Below are 16,372 nucleotides of genomic sequence, written 5' to 3'. Positions count from 1 at the left end.
TGTGTGCTTACTCTCTGACAAATAAATTCAATCTCTTAAAAAAAAAAAAAAAAAAAGGGATTTGCGAGAGAGAGTGTGAGCAGGGGGAGCAGCACAGGGAGAGGATCCCAAGCAGACTCTGCGCTAAGCGTGGAGCCGGAGGCGGGGCTTGATGTTATAACCCTCAGATCATGACCTGAGCCAAAATCAAGAGTCAGATGCTCAACCAACAGAGCCACCCCACCCAGACGTCCCGAAAACTGCATTCTTGCAGTTGTTCAGATCAAAAACCCTAGCTGTCCTCCCCATCTCCTCCCTTCTCTCCACCCCAAATCGAGTCCTGTCAGCAGCTCTACCCTCAAAATGTATTTGAATCCCACTAGTTCTCACTGTACTCTACCTTCTGGACCACCACTTTCTCAGAGCCTGCCCCTGCCCCATCCTGTCCCATCTTAGTGCAGCGGTGGCCCGCAGGGTCCTATCACCACTGAAGTCAGGTTACACTAGCAACACTTCACTGCTTCCCAGAAGAAAAGCCAAAATCCCCCCAAAGGCCTACAGATGTCGTTGACTGCCTCCCCTCCATCGACACTGAGATGAGGCCGAGGCCGGGCTGGCTGCACAGCCACCGTGAGCCTCCTCAGCTTTAGCGACCACTGACTTGCTTCTCAGGGGTCTGGCCTACAGGGGGAGCACAGCCTCACCTCTTGCAATGTTCAGAATCTCATACATTTTAAGCGTTCCACAAATGTTACTTCTCATTGTTTTGATGCTCTTATTATCATCCAGAATGAGATACGTTCAAAAGTCAGTGTGCAAAGACGCGATATATATTGTCACAATTAACTTCAACAACAGACTGCCACGAAACACAGTTTTTGTACGTGCAGCCCCGCACAGCATATAAACAACACATACGCAAATACGAAGATGCACACTACGTGCTTTTACTGGCGGGCTTCGGTCACTGTGGGAATAGGAGTGACTGCAAAAAGCCCCCGCAGTACCCGGGGCACCAATCCCTCTGTGAGGCCCCGCGACGGGCTCAGGCCGAGCAGCTGCCCAGGGTGAGCAGCAGTACTACTTCCAAAACCTCACTGAGTCATCACTGTGAGCCTGACTTACTCCCCAAACAGGGCCCGCTGCGGTTCATCTTCCAGTGATGCCCAAAATGGGTGGCAAAATACTAGCTCTGATGCCGTTCAGGAGCTCCGCGGAAAGAAACAGAAACATAACTCATTATTAACATGAAAACAAAAACAAACAATATAAAAAGCTCCATCACTGGGGACTGAGAAAACAGAACCAAGGAAACTCGAGGATTCCAAAAAATAAGAGCCGGCAAACTCCAACACCGTTTCATGGTTTTTAAAATGGGGCAAGAGGTCTGGATATAGTTGACATCAGGCACATGCCATGTCCGCTGATGACAGAAATAGCTCAGGAGAGCGTCCCTTAATGAAACCAGCCATCTGGGGGCAGCATGAGGGGCACCATCCCCTTTACAGGCCCTGGTAGGACGGCAACCAAAGCAGATGCAAACATGCTAGAGAAAGAGCCCAGAGAAGCGCTAGTCACTTGCAGGTGCAAAGGAAGGGAATCAGCAGCGGCAGCTTCAGCGGGACTTCACCAGCAGCAAAGCCCACGAAGGTCATGACCACCTGGGGGAATCAATACCAACTGCCCCAAGTCTTTGCAGGTGCTGCCAAACTTCCTTCAATGTCTAAAATTAAATCTGACATAACGGAGTTTCCTACTGTTTTGGTGACGTCTCTTAGGAAAAATAGTGGGCTAAGCAGGTCAAAGAGATGTGCTGTAATGTGGGGTACAACTTGCTGCAGGAACAGGGCGGGAGGAGACCTAGCGTCACCTCACAAGCATATAAAAGTGGAGTCGGGGAAGTCTGCCATCCTCCTGAAAGCACGACGCAGTGAAGAGTGGTGCTATGGATGCTTTTACAGGAACACCTAACGCGGAGCCTGTAATAGTCACGCACACGCACACACGAGAGTCGCGAGGGAAGAATTTGTGGGCAGTGCGTAACATCACCCCTAGCTACCTACCTAATGTAATGACAGCCTCATTTATGTTGCTGTCTTGCAGTTACGTCATTAACATTTTCAATGGACTGTAAACTTGTTCGTGGCTGTTGATTCTGGTCAGTTGCCAGTGACCGGGTGGGAAAGCAAAGCACAGTACCACGTATGTTACTATCCGTAATATTTAGGAAATGAACATCATACCCATATGCGAACGTTCACTGTGGCCAATACAGAAAACAAAACTTTTGCATTCTAATTTCCTATGTAGACCCTCTTCATACCTGTATTTTCACTGAAGCTGCCAGACAGAATCTAAAAAGAAAAGCCTGGGGACATACAGCCTACAGTTTATGAACATCCACGGTGATTCCTTTCTATTGTTACAGGCCATAGGAAAGAGGGATTTTTTTCAAGTTCTTTCCATTGACTCCCCAAGATCTGGAGAGCCGGCTTCAGGAGTCCGTGTGTGGATGCGCACGCAGGCGCTCTGAAAAAGGCAATGGGGCTTGAGAACTTCCTACTTCCTCTTCCTTCATTCCCCAAGTGCAACCCAGCTCCTGGTACGTGCCTCGCTCATTCACTTACTCAGCTCATTTTCGTTTGGTAATATTAAAAGCCATCATTAAGAAAAAGAAATGCAACACTTTTTTGTAAAATGAGAAGAATAAATTGGACAAGAAGACTTCACTGGGCTTAAAAACAAAACTCCCACCTTTGACTTCCCGGCAAAGGAAAGCATTTCTTCCAAAGCAACAATGGAAAGAACCACTCTCCTTCACCTGCACTGTCCCTCCTTCACACCAAGTCCTTTCCGGCACCATCACGCTCAGCTACGATGACCCAGACGTGAGCACCCCAAGGCAGGGGAGCAGGGTCTTGTGTTAGGTCAGGAGAAGGTGCCTGTACACCTCACTTCCACGGCTCATGTCGGGCGCCCTGATTTTCCATTCGACTTCCCTTCACCGTTAAGTCGAAGGCAAGAGTCATTTCTCAGCAACTTTGGTCCAAAGCAGAAATAAGATCCTCTCCCAGACTGAAACTCCTGACTTACATTTTCCTTCCAAGCATGACTCAGCAGCTTCTTTGGATTTTACTCAAAGAATTTACCTGAACTGACCTCTCCTTTAAAAAACCACCCGCCATTTTCAACTCCAAATTACTTTCCCTTCAATGTCAGGTAGAAAATACCTTTTGCGAACTATCCAACCACCCCCTTCCTCTCAGCACCGCCCCTGCTCCAGGAGCGAACCCCCAGGCAACGCGGGCCCCTCCTTGCAGCTCACCCAGTCAGGGGGACTTCTGCCCAAGCCCAGCCAACTACATTTCTCCCTAGCTGAAGGGTGCTGGATACTAGCCTTCAGCAGTGGTGCTGGGCAGGGGCTGGCAGGGTGGTTTTCTCACCACGGTGGCTGCTGGCTGACGCAGAGAAAGTCAGACTTCAGAGAGAGGCAGAATGACCCAGAAGCAAATGAGAGATTGTGCATCATAGGAGAAAACGACTTTGGCTGCCAATCACTTTGTTCCCGGTTGAGGCCGCTCTTCACGCCCTGCATGTCCAGACCTGGTTCCAGTGAGATAGCCCTACGTCTATTCCCACTGTTTCTTAAACTAGGTTCCTGATGTTCCCACTCGCAATGAAACAGTTCTGAAGACAGCCACATGAACGTTAACTTCCAAATCCCTATCCCACAGTCTAGGATGCAGCAATTTTGTGAGATCAAAAGTCAAAAATCAAAGGGATGGGGAGAGGAACCCAGTGGGGGAGAACAGGAAGGGTCGGGGCGACAAGGGAAGACTCCTGGACACCTGAGTGCACAATTCCATTCAAGAGAAAGTCGGCGCCTCCCCCAAGACAGCACTCATGCTGTCAGGCACCAGGAGACGAGCACACAGGGAGCTCCCAGTCTTGGTCCCCAAGGAGCACAGGCACGGAGGGAAGACAGAAACGAACAACTGCAATGGAGGATGTGAGGCATGCACGAGCAGAACAAGACCGAGCTGAGCGGGACGCACTGCACAAGCCTCAGGAGGCGGGTGTGCTCGGCGAGAGTCATGAAGAAGACACCTCTACAGATTACCCAGTGTGGCAAACCTGGTTATCCCAACATCAGCCAGTAGACACTCCTAGGATTGGTTTATTCATCTTCTCATACTCACATAAAATATTTGTCATGTCCCTTAGCATTCTGAAAGAAAATGGTTTTAGAATATAATCACCCATTTAAATTAAGAAGTTTCTGGAGGACAGAACTCTTTCAATTCAACTCTGCTTTATAAAAGGTACTTAAACCATATCATCTCAAATAACTGGTGAAAGCAAAAAAAAATTTTTTTTTCTAAGTAGCAGGATCTCCAAGCATATATCTTACAGTAAGTAATAAGAACTGCATAGTATTGGGGCACCTGGGTGGCTCAGGCGGTTAAGCATCTGCCTTCAGCTCAGGTCACGATCCCATCCCCACATCAGGCTCCCTGCTCAGCAGAGAGCCTGCTTCTCCCTCTGCCTCTGCCACTACCCCATGCTTGTGCTCTCTCGCTGTCAAATAAATAAATAAAATCTTTAAAGAAAAAAGAATTGCATAGTGTTAATTTAAATGGATGATTATATTCTAAAACCATTTTGTTCTTTCAGGATACTAAAGGACATGACAAATACTTTTTTTATGAAGTATTAAAACATTAATATAATAAAATAATCTTATACAGGGTGCCTGGCTGGCTCAGTCCGTACAGCATGCAACTCTTGATTTCAGGGTCATGAGTTCAAGCCCCATGTTGGGTGAAGAACTTACTTTAAAAAAAATATCTTATATTCTAAAAACAAACAAAAAATTATGAATCATAAGCAAATGTAGTGGCCTTAAAATACTAAACCGCTATCATCCCACTTCTAGGAATGGATCCAAAAGAAATAATCTAGAATATGGAAAAGCCACACATGCAAACATACTGGAGAGGGTAACAGACAATAAAGAGCCAGCTGAACGGGGGGCCTGGCCGGCTCAGTCAGTAGAGCACGTGACTCTGGATCTCAGGAGTCATGAGTCTGAGCACAGACATTACTATTTAAAAAAAAAAAAAAAAAGCTAAGTAAATATCCAGCAATAAAGAGTGTGTTATATTGCTGTTGGAATATTATCTGATGAAACAGAACTTAGCTGCTACAAAGAACAGATAACGTAATAAAAAGATGGAACATGTTTAACGGGGAAGAAAGGATATATAATTTGGTGTGTACTCTAATTGTAATAGTACTTTAAAGGAATATATTTTAATACAACTTCATTTATGCATTAAGATGCCCTAGAGGAAAAAGTGATACTGTTCACATTACAGTGCTATTTTTCTAAGTTTCTTCAGTCAAGATGCTCTATTTGTGTACTTTTAAAAAAAACCCACCTCTTTCTTCGTCTCTTAAGTATTAGAAATCAAATGTGAACCTACTTCATCAGAAGCAGAGCGAAGACACTGGACAGCAGCCTGTTTTTTCATTTCTTCTAGAGTCAGATCTGAGCACTTTTTCTTACTCTTTCCCCATTTCTTGTAAGCTCCTTTTTCCCAGCCCAGGAAGATGTCATTCTCCTAAAATAAGATTAGACAGAGTTCGGTGAACAAGACTAAACAGCAAGTTTTCAACACTGTTACTTCCCACACGCTCACACACATTCCCAAGTACATTCATCGCTATAAGTTCAGAGACCACAGAACATGGTCACCCTGAGCACTTTGGAATAGTCATTCGTTAGGTATCTATTACCCAGATTCTCATTATATTATTTATGATTTATTTATGACCTTAAGGAATATGATCCACTGACATTCAGTAAATGCTAATAAACTCAGACATTTGTATGTAAATGCAAAAACTTCATAAATAAGCAAATTCTAAACTACATACACAATCAAATGTCTTCTGTGCTTCTCACTCTTGGATAATGAGTGTTTATATTACTATCAGATTTTAACATTTAACAGTTAAATGGTTCAATCCCTATTTCTTTACCTTGTAATCTAAAAAACAACAGATATAAAATATTTTATGTTGGCATTATAAGTTTATTTTTCCCCTTGGTTACATGGGCCCATAATAAAAATCTGAAGAAAATGTGAAAAGTGGGAAGAAAGCAAAATCATCCATGATCCTACCACCCAGTGAAAACTAGAATAATTTGTTCTGCTTCATGTGGTCTTTTCTGTATGCTTTAAAACTCACAGATTTGAATTCATGCTAGTTATAGAATACTGTATTTGACTTAACTTACTAAATTGTAAGCATCACCTCGACATTACCATAAATTCTTTGGTTATAGAATATTCTAAGATGTAAGTTTATACTATTTCCCTAAACTTGGACTTTAATATTTTTAATCACTTTGCTACTTTGTTTTCCTTTTAAAAAGCCCACCACTTAAAAATAAATAAAAAGTCTTCCATTTGACAAATTATGACTAAAACCAGTGGACAGACAATAAGAAAAAAAAAGATCAGAAAGACAGACAATGGCAAAATTTTAAAAATGACCTAGAAGATGATGTGGCCTACGGCAGGCCCTCAGGACATGGTTAAGAATATATGAATAAGAAGAGATAAAGAAGGAAAAGCATAATAAGAAACTCAAAAGATTTTAAAAGATCAAATCATACACCATCAACTGTCTAACCCAATTTTTACTTTGATCCAATACATAAAAATTACTTTTACGCTACCAGACAAGAGTGGGAGAACAGTCCCTCCCTCTACACCCATCATAATTAGGATACTTTTTCTTAATTTCTTGGGCATGTTTGCAGATCTCATGAACCTGAAAAACATATTTTCTGGCTACATGGTACCAATTCCAATTTTCCAAGGGAAAATGTACTTAATGGCCAAGTAAGTACTATCAGTATATTTCCACTTATCTGACGGTTTTGGCTGGACTACACCTGAAACCTGACATTCCTTATCAGTGATATCTTCTGGAGATAGGGTTTGTCCTCTAACAGGAGCAGCGGACAGAACCATAACAACATAGACCCGAAGCTTCCAAAGGCAGAAAGAAATGCTGTAATTCTATTGTTCATAGTATATAAAAGGAAGTAGAAAGGTTATTTGTGTAATGATGGAACACAAGACTCTTTTTTGTTTGAGCTGCTGAGACTGGCTCTCCCTCCCATCAGAGATTAGAAACATGTTTCTCCACCGAAGCTACATTATAGCTCACCAGAGGTAACACGCATTCAAAGGTCCTAATGAAGTTTTACTATACAGACAGAAGGGACTTTCAAAACTCAGTTCACATGGACAGGTGCTCTTTCTGGAGGCAGTGTGACAATACATATCAACCGAGCCACCCAGGCACCCCTCTTCACTCTTTAAGACTCCACTTCAGTGACCCTTCCTTCTGTAGGAAGCCTTTGCTTACCAGCCAGGCCAAGAAAAGAATGTGCACCTTTTTAGGCTTCCTCAGTGCTTTCTATAGACCTTTCTAGTAGCATGGGCATATACTTTCTTTTTTTTTTAAGATTTTATTTATTTATTTGACAGAGAGACAGCCAGCGAGAGAGGGAACACAAGCAGGGGGAGTGGGAGAGGAAGAAGCAGGCTCCCAGCGGAGGAGCCTGATGCGGGGCTCGATCCCAGAACTCTGGGATCACGCCCTGAGCTGAAGGCAGACACTTAACGACGGAGCCACCCAGGCACCCCATGGACATATACTTTCCATTTAATAATTCTATTTCTGAGAATTTATCCTAACAAAATAATCACCACTGTGTGCACAGACTTCGCTACTGTGATGTTGATCACAGTGCTGTCAACCAAGGCAAACGTGCAGGAACAACTTAAACGCCACGTAAGGAAGACTTGGCTAAATAAGGTATACTTCATCCAGGCCATGAGATACTGTAGCCATTGAGGAGATTATGAAGCATATTTATTGACAAAGAAAGCCATCCACAGTATTCGTAAGAGAAACAGTCTATCCAACAGAACAATCTCATTTTGTGTGAACACGTGTGCACACGCACACATACACACATTAATATGCACTAAAAGGTCTCATAGAAATGAACTAAGAGGTCACTGAGGAGCTTATCTCTTGGTGAGCAGGAGAAGGACACTAAGTTTATTTTCTGATTTTTCTTATAATCAGGTCATATTCTTTAATAGTCAAAAGTTGCTGGGACGCCTGGGTGGCTCAGTGGGTGAAGCGTCTGCCTTCGGCTCAGGACATGATCCCAGTAACCTGGGACTGGGCTCTGCATCAGGCTCCCTGCTCAGTGGGCAGTCTGCTCTTCCCTCTCCCTCTGCCACCCCACTGCTTGTGCTCTCTCGCTCACTCTTGCTCTCTCAAATAAATAAAATCTTAAAAAAAAAAAGTTGCTGTTGTTACGGTTTTTTGATGGAAAATTGTCAAGAGCGGAGAAACTCGAAAGAGCTCCTGCTGCTCTTCACGCAGGACAGGTATCTGGCAGGGGTTTCTCGCCTCCTACTTGGCATCCTAGGTTTACCTGTGAATGCAGACTCACCCATTCCTCCAGCAATGACTGAGTGTCCTCTCCGGGGCACTAAGAATGAGCGCAGCAGAGGCCCGCCTGCCAGAGGCGCACAGTGTGATGCAAAACACAGGCACGAAGGCAGACAACTGGGAACGGTTGTTGCTACTAGAAAGGTCTATAGAAAGCACTGAGGAAGCCTAAAAGGGTGCACATTCTTTTCTTGGCCTGGCTGGTAAGCAAAGGCTTCCTACAGAAGGAAGGGTCACTGAAGTGGAGTCTTAAAGAGTGAAGAGGGGTGCCTGGGTGGCTCGGTTAGTTGGGCATCTGCCTTCGGTTTAGGTCATGATCTCAGGGTCCTGGGATTGAGTCCTGCATTGTGCTCCCTGCTCAGTGAGGACCCTGCTTCCCCCTCTGCCTGCTGCTCCCCCCAACTAGTGCTCTCTCTCTCTGACAACAAATATTTTAAAAATATAAATAGATACAAAAACAAAACAAAATAAAATAAAACCTATTCATCACTCCCAAATGAAACCTTGTACCGTTAGCAGTCCCTTCCCATTACTACTTTGCTCTCTCCTAAGCCACTGGAAACCACTGACTTGCTGTCTCTATGGATCTGCCTATTCTGGAAACTTCATATAACTGGAATGATATGACAGACTTCCTTTTGTGTCTGGCTTCTTACCCTCAGTGCGAGGTTTTGAAGGCTCATCCTTCATACAGGTTATGGCCCGTCTTCATGCTCCACTCCCTTTTCTGACTGAATAATATCCCACCGCATTTCCTCTGTGAACGCGTTAGTGGGCATTTGGACTGTTTTACCTGTTGGCTGTCACGAACACTCACATACAAGCTTTGGTATGGTCGTGTATCTTCTGTTCTCCCGATTATACACCTAGAATTAGAACTGCTGGGTCACACGGCATCTCCGTGTTCGACCTTCTGAAGAGCTGACAGGCTACTTTCAGGGCAGCTGTATCTCACCAGCACACCAGCGACGTCGCAGGGCAGCTGTATCTCACCAGCACACCAGCGACGTCGCAGGGCTCCACGTCCTCACTGACACTCGTCCTCGCCGGGGTTTTATCTTAGCCATCCCAGCGCAAGGAGCAGTCTCATCATGCCCTTCATCTCCCTAACGACTAACGAAGGGTAGCATCCTTTCGTGTGCTCACTGTCGTTTGTCTAGAGAAGATACACGAACGGCCTATTCGAACACTTGGCCCATTTTAAAATGATTTATTCTGAACACACGTCTCTCATTAAATACAGGATTCGCAAACATTTTCTCCAATTCTATAGGTTTTTTTCACTTTCCTGATGTCCTCTGAGACGAAGTTTTTCATTGTGATAAAGTCTCATCTATTGAGGTCTTTGGCTGCTTGTTTTTGGTGTCCTAAGAAATCACTGCCTCCTCCAAGCTATGAAGATTCACTCCTACATTTTCTTCCAAGAGCTTTATAGTTTAGCTCCTTTCATTTAGGTCTAGAAACCAGCTGGAGTTAACATTTGCCTGTGCCATGAAGTAGGAGTCCAACTTCCTTTACAGGTGGCTACTCTGTTGTCTCTGCACCTTTTGTTGAAAAGACTATTCTTTCCCCCTTGAATGGTCTCCCCCTTGAATGGGAGTGATGAATAGGTTTTATTTTATTTTGTTTTGTTATCTATTTATATTTTTAAAATATTTGTTGTCAGAGAGAGAGAAAGAGAGAGAGCACTAGTTGGGGGGAGCAGCAGGCAGAGGGAGAAGCAGGGTCCTCACCATAAATATACAGGTTCATTTCTGAACGCTCAGTTTCATTTCCTATAGCATATGTATGCCAGTATCAAGCAGTCTTGATTACCGGAGCCTTGTAGTAAGTCCCAAAATTGAGAAGTGTGAGTCCTCCAACTTTGTTCTTCTTTCAAGATTTTTTTTCTTTTTCTTTCTTTCTTTTTTTTTTTTTTTCCGGCTATTCTGAGCCCCTTTAAAGGTCTCTATGGATTTTAGGATCAGCTTGCCAATTTCTTGCCAACGCGGGCAGTGGGGCCTCTGACAGGGCCGCGCTGTGTGCACATCAGTGGGCAGGGCACTGCTGTCTTACTGACACAGAGTCTTCTGATCATGAACATAGGAGGCCGTTCCATTTATGAGGTCTACATTCATTTCTCTCGGTGACGTTTTCAGTGTGCAAGTCCTGCGCTTCTTTTATTATTAAATTTATTCCGAAGCATTTTATCCTTTTTGATACTGTTGTAAATGGAATTTCCTTAATTTCATTCCTAAGATTTTCTATATACAAGACTGTGTCATCTGCGAACCAGAGATACTGTAGTTCTTCCTTTCCAAGTTGAAGGGCTTTTCTTTTCCTTACCTAGCTGCCTGTTATTGCTGATCTATAGCAAGACTTGGTGTATTTCGTCTTTGAAAATGTCTTTTCACACAAACAGATCTGCCGAATACTGGTATTAACCCACAGGCATGAGTTTAATTAAACATGCTATTTGTCTAGAGGACATTTATAAAACTGTTAGATTCTTCTCTCAGTGTGTGCCTTTTCACATGTCATTATTGTGCAGAGTAGTCACCCCCAAGTGAAAGTTACGTAGAAGCTTCTCAGTTGAACAGTTACACAGATGTGAAGATACAGACGATCGCTCTGCACTGTGTCAAGTGGGAAACCACAGCTGGCACCACAGTGGGACCCTGGACAACATCCCACCACCAAGCTGGGCCGGAGCAGGGAGAGTGCCCCTTGTTTTCACTTCTGACAGAATGAGAATGTACAAAGCAGCCTGCCATTATTTGTCAGTCAAACAATGTTAGCTGTTAGGGTGACTTTATAAATTTTGCAGATACGTGCTGTTTTGCCTTGTAATTTTAGGCTGACTTCATTCAGCAACGTTATCAAGTGTGTAGCAAAAGCTACATGAACAAACCATAGCAGATACATTTCTGTGCATTCTGGTTTCTCCACTTACTGTATTTGAGAGGTCCCTTTTTTTTCGTCTGGTTTCATGTAGTGTGTGAATGTATTAGGACTTATTTAAACAATAGCACTGAGCTAATAATCAGCTTTTAAAAGAACACAGCACAAAAAGACGGTTCAAGAGACTTCTCTTTTATAATGTTTTTAGTCCCCTATGCTATACTCAGTACAAGTCCACTTAGGCACAAACAAAAAATACTGGCCATGTGCCAAGTATCTACTCCATAAACTCAGTAAAATCAAGGATGATTTCTCAGAGTCGTAATCTTAAATACAGAAAAAATTACCAAGTACCAAAAGAAGATATGGCGAAAGAACATTCTCAGCATAAAAATCTATTACCAAGTACTTTTCCAGACACTACTGTGAGGTGACATAAGGCTAGAGTTTTGATTGACTTTCTCTTGCTGCCTTCTGTCAAAAAGGAAACGCTAGGAACTGGAGGAAGAAGAAGAACACGCCATTCTGAAATACAGCTGGGATAATGACGTCTGCTGTTAGCTGCTCGGCACCCACCCCTGCCTCCCACACCTTCCTGTTAACAGCGCCCTGAAAAACCAAAGCCATCAAGTGTCTGAATGGAACTAGTGCCACCCCATCTTTAGACCCTAACTAGCTGAATACAAATCAGTGTGTTTTACCCTTTCGGTCACAAAGATTGGCTCACACAGGCATGGGACCAATCAGACATGGGCACTTGAAAATGAGCAAAAAAAGAAAGGGGGGGGGGGGACACATCCTCTGGCTGCCAGAACCGTGCACATTTTTATTGGCCCTCCATGTCCCTGAGAGCTGGCTACAAAACCAAGCTGCCAAAGCGAGGCAGGCAGAGAGGCAGGGCAGAAACTCTAATGACACCAGGAAAGCTCTGAAGTGAACCAGGTTCGGGGCAGCCCTACTTCTGGGAATTCAGTTATGGGAGACTTTTTCCCCCGTAAGCCAATTTAGGCTAAATTTTTGGTTGCCTGTGAATAAAAGATATAGCCACAATTTGAGGAAGGGCCTAAGTAATAAATCCACTTCTCATTGCTCAAAAGAATGGCGTCTTGCCTCTAAAACTCAAGCACAGTTTCAGGTGAATTCCAGCTAGGCTGTTAGTCAACAGTGACAATTCCTCACGGGCCTCCCTGCCCTCAGCTGCCCACTGCGTCTACCTAGCAGCACAGATGCCATCCTGCAGTGCAGCGGGTCTGTCCCCGGGGCTGAAGCGCAACCCCCAACACAGCACACCAGGTTCATCAGGGTCAGAATCGGTCTGCTCACCCTCCCAGCCTCACCCCCCACTCCCACCCCCTGCCCTGCTCTTCTCTGCCTCACAACACAGGGCCTTCCTGTCTCTGTGACCTCGCATGCACTCTCCCTTCCTCCTCCAACTGCTCAACTGGTCTCTCCTCTGTCATTCCCACTGCCACTGTCCCCCATTCACAGTGTCCCCAGCTCTACAGTGGGAGTGTTTCACAGACCCTGAAACTAGCGGCTGTCTCTTGAGGACCTGTATTCCTGGTGCCTGTCACAGCATCTGGCATGTCATAGGCATCCACGTAGTGAGTAAAAAAGCAGACATGAGCATTTGAAAAATGCAATTATTTTAAAAAATGCAATTATTTAGATTAAAAACCTTTTCTCTATCCTATTTAAAGATTCTATCCCCTCCCAAAAAACCCACATTTTTATTATGGTATCTTAGGGAGTCTATGGACATGAATTTGTGTGCCCATCCACAGTGCTAACTCCTTCTCTGACTGTATTGTCATATTCCCCATGTGTAAGGTTTACTTAATCAGGGTCTACTGAGTAAATGTATGTTGAAATACAGCAAATGCAGTGAGACACCTGAGGAACCCAGGACAGGTCAGATTTTGTGGTAGTTATTGTTAAAGAGGACAATGATCTTACAGGCGAACCCTGCAGATGCCAGCTTCCCCAGGTAGAGATACACTCAAAAATGGTGACAGACTGCAAGAGCATGTTACCAAGTAGTTCCAGGAGTAAATGAGCTGTGCCCAGTGCAGAAGTCATCAGACCCACTCAGCAATCAGCACTGGGATTATTCTTACATAGCCTCCAGCAATACAAATAATACAATAATGCAACTACACTTCTAGAATGATGGACTCTGAGCTAGAAAATACAACTCAATTACGAGATTTAAAGAAACTGCAACAAAAGCTACACTAATCAAAACAGTGCACTACTCGCAGAAAGACAGACACTAGTCCAAATGAATACAACAGAGAGACCAGAAATAGACCCTCGCGCATGTGGTCCAATGATTTTCAACAAGGGTGCCACGACCACTCACGGGAAAAGGACAGTCTTTTCAACAAATGGTGCTGGGAAGACTGGATATCCACCTGCAAAAGAATGACATTAGATCCATACCTCACACCATATACAAAATTTAACCGGAAGTGGATCAAAGGCTGATATGTAAAACTCTGGGAAGAAACATAGGGTAAAGCTTCACAACATTAGTTTTGGCAGTGATATCTTGGACAGGACACCAAAGGCACAGGCAACAGAAGAAAAATGGACAAATTGGACTTAATGAAAATTTTCAAATTTTGTACATCAAAGACACTCTCTACAGAGTAAAAAGAGAGCCCACAGGATGGGAGAAAATATTTCCAACCATGTCTCTGATGGGGGGTTAACACTAAAACATATGGAGAACTCCCAACATTCAATAGCACCAAGAAATAGCCTGATTCAAAAATGGGCAAAGGACGGAGCGCCTGGGTGGCACAGCGGTTAAGCGTCTGCCTTCGGCTCAGGGCGTGATCCCGGCGTTATGGGATCGAGCTCCACATCAGGCTCCTCCGCTATGAGCCTGCTTTTTCCTCTCCCACTCCCCCTGCTTGTGTTCCCTCTCTTGCTGGCTGTCTCTATCTCTGTCGAATAAATAAATAAAATCTTTAAAAAAAAAAAAAAGGGCAAAGGACAAGAACAGACGGTCTTCCAGAGAAGACCCCCTGATGGCCAGTGAGCACAAGAAAAGATGTTCAACATCACTGATCATCAGTCAGGGAAAATGTGAATCAAACCACAATGAGATACCACCTCACACCCATCAGGATAGCTACTATCAAAAACCAGAAAATAACAAAAGTGTGAGTGATTCTACAGAGAAATTGGACCCCTGTGCACGGTTGGTGGGAATGTAAAATGGTGTAGCTGCTGGAGGTTCCTCCAAAAATTTAAAAAAGGAGGGCACTTGGGTGGCTTAGTCAGTTAAGCGTCTGCCTTCAGCTCAGGTCACGATCTCATGTCAGGCTCCCTGCTCAGCAGGAGTGCACTTCATCCTTTCCCTCTGCCCCTACCCCCTCTCATGCTCTCTCTCTCTCTCAAATAAATTAAATCTTTAAAAAAAATGTTGTTTACACAGTTACCATATGACCCAGCAATTCCACTTCTGAGTACATACCACCCTCCCACCCCAAAATTGAAAGCAGGGTCTCAAAGAAATACTGTTTCATATTCATGGCAGTGTCATTCACAATAGCTACAACATGGAAAAAACCCAAGCGTCCACTGACAGGTGGATACACAAAATGTGCGGCATTTTCCTACAATGGAATATTATACAGCCTTTCAAAGGGAGGAAATTCTGACGTAGGCTACGACATGAACGATGTCTTTCAGTACACAAACCGTGACTTATCCAGATGATGGAGTATTACTCAGTGTCACAAAGCAATGAGCTACCCAGCCACAAAAAGACCTGAAGGAAACTTAAATGCAGATTAGTAGGTGAAAAAAGCCAGTCTGAGAAAGCCACATACTGTGTGATCCCAATTCTGTAACAGTCTGGAAAAGGCGAAGCTATGGAGGCAGTAACGAGATCAATGGCTGCCAGGGCTTGGAGGAGAGAGGGATGAACAGGTGGAGCACGGAGGATGTCTGGGGTAGGGAAACTACTCTGTAGGATAACGTGATGATGGATACATGTCATTCCCCTGCATCTGCCCAAATCCAGAGAATGCTCAACACAGAGAGTGAATCCTAACATAAGCTATGGACTTCAGGTGATTATGTATCAGTGCAGGTTTGCTAACAAAGGTACTGCTTGGCACTCACAATCCTGAGATCAAGACCTGAGCTGAAATCAAGAACTGGACACTTAACTGACTGTGCCACCCAGGCACCCGGAGGACTGCTTTTTGACAGCTCAGCACCCTAATCACCCCAGACTACCTGTGGGCGCCATCTTCTCCAATTCTTAGTCCCTATGGCTCCAGGTGCTTGTAGCGCAGCCAAAGTCCCCTCATCCTAGGAGTTGGGTCGGAATCGTGCCATGACCAAGCTGCCCTAACCAGGAGCCCCTGCTCTCACTGCTGGACTGGTACAAATGAGAGTGGAGTCCGGGGCTAGGGGGGGCAGGGATGTGCTTGAGAGTAAAGGCAATAGATAAGGCAAGCTTGGGTGGGGGGGGGCAAAGATTCTATGGAAGGCCCTGGGTTAAGCTGCCACTGAGGCCACCCCTAGCCTCTGGATATTTCAAGGTTTTTGTGGGGTTTTTTTTTTTGTTTGTTTGTTTGTTTTTTTAAGTAATCTCTACAGCCACCATGGGACTCAAACCTACAACCCTGAGATCAAGGGTCGCAGGCTCCACTGACTGAGCCGGCTGGGCGCCCCGGGACATTTCAAGCTTTTAAATCAATAAAGGCTCCCAAACTGGCTGTGCAATCCCAAGCAAGCACCTTCGCCACCGTGTGTGTGTGAACCTCACCCACGCGGTGGGGAGCACGAGGCTGCCGGCGAGGCGCGGGGCCGGGAGCGTGAGTGCGCACCTGCGGCTGGCCCCCTCTGCGTGGTGTGTGCGTGCTTGACTTTACCACCACTTCGCGTAAGCGAGACCAAGCTGGGCTTTCCGCCACCATCACACGCTCCTGATACAGATTTC

The 16,372-nt window shown here is 44.7% G+C and overlaps 1 protein-coding gene across 6 annotated transcripts in view; it reads right to left on the bottom strand.

The window, feature by feature from the left end:
* KIAA0232 (KIAA0232 ortholog) overlaps positions 1-16,372 on the bottom strand; it is an 80,292-nt gene that overhangs the window by 27,961 nt on the left and 35,959 nt on the right. For all 6 annotated transcript variants that reach the window (XM_087864293.1, XM_087864289.1, XM_087864294.1 and 3 more), the window contains exon 3: positions 5,466-5,603. In XM_087864293.1, the coding sequence (XP_087720419.1) occupies positions 5,466-5,603 (138 nt within the window). The remainder of the gene's footprint in view (positions 1-5,465; positions 5,604-16,372) is intronic.

The sequence above is a fragment of the Ursus americanus genome, chromosome 8 (assembly GCF_024610735.1).
Source record: "Ursus americanus isolate L20-20 chromosome 8, mUrsAme1.1.p, whole genome shotgun sequence".
In the NCBI taxonomy this organism is placed as follows: Eukaryota; Metazoa; Chordata; class Mammalia; order Carnivora; family Ursidae; genus Ursus; species Ursus americanus.
The sequence above is the reverse complement of the archived record's forward strand: the minus strand, read 5'-3'. Positions and strand labels throughout refer to the sequence as shown.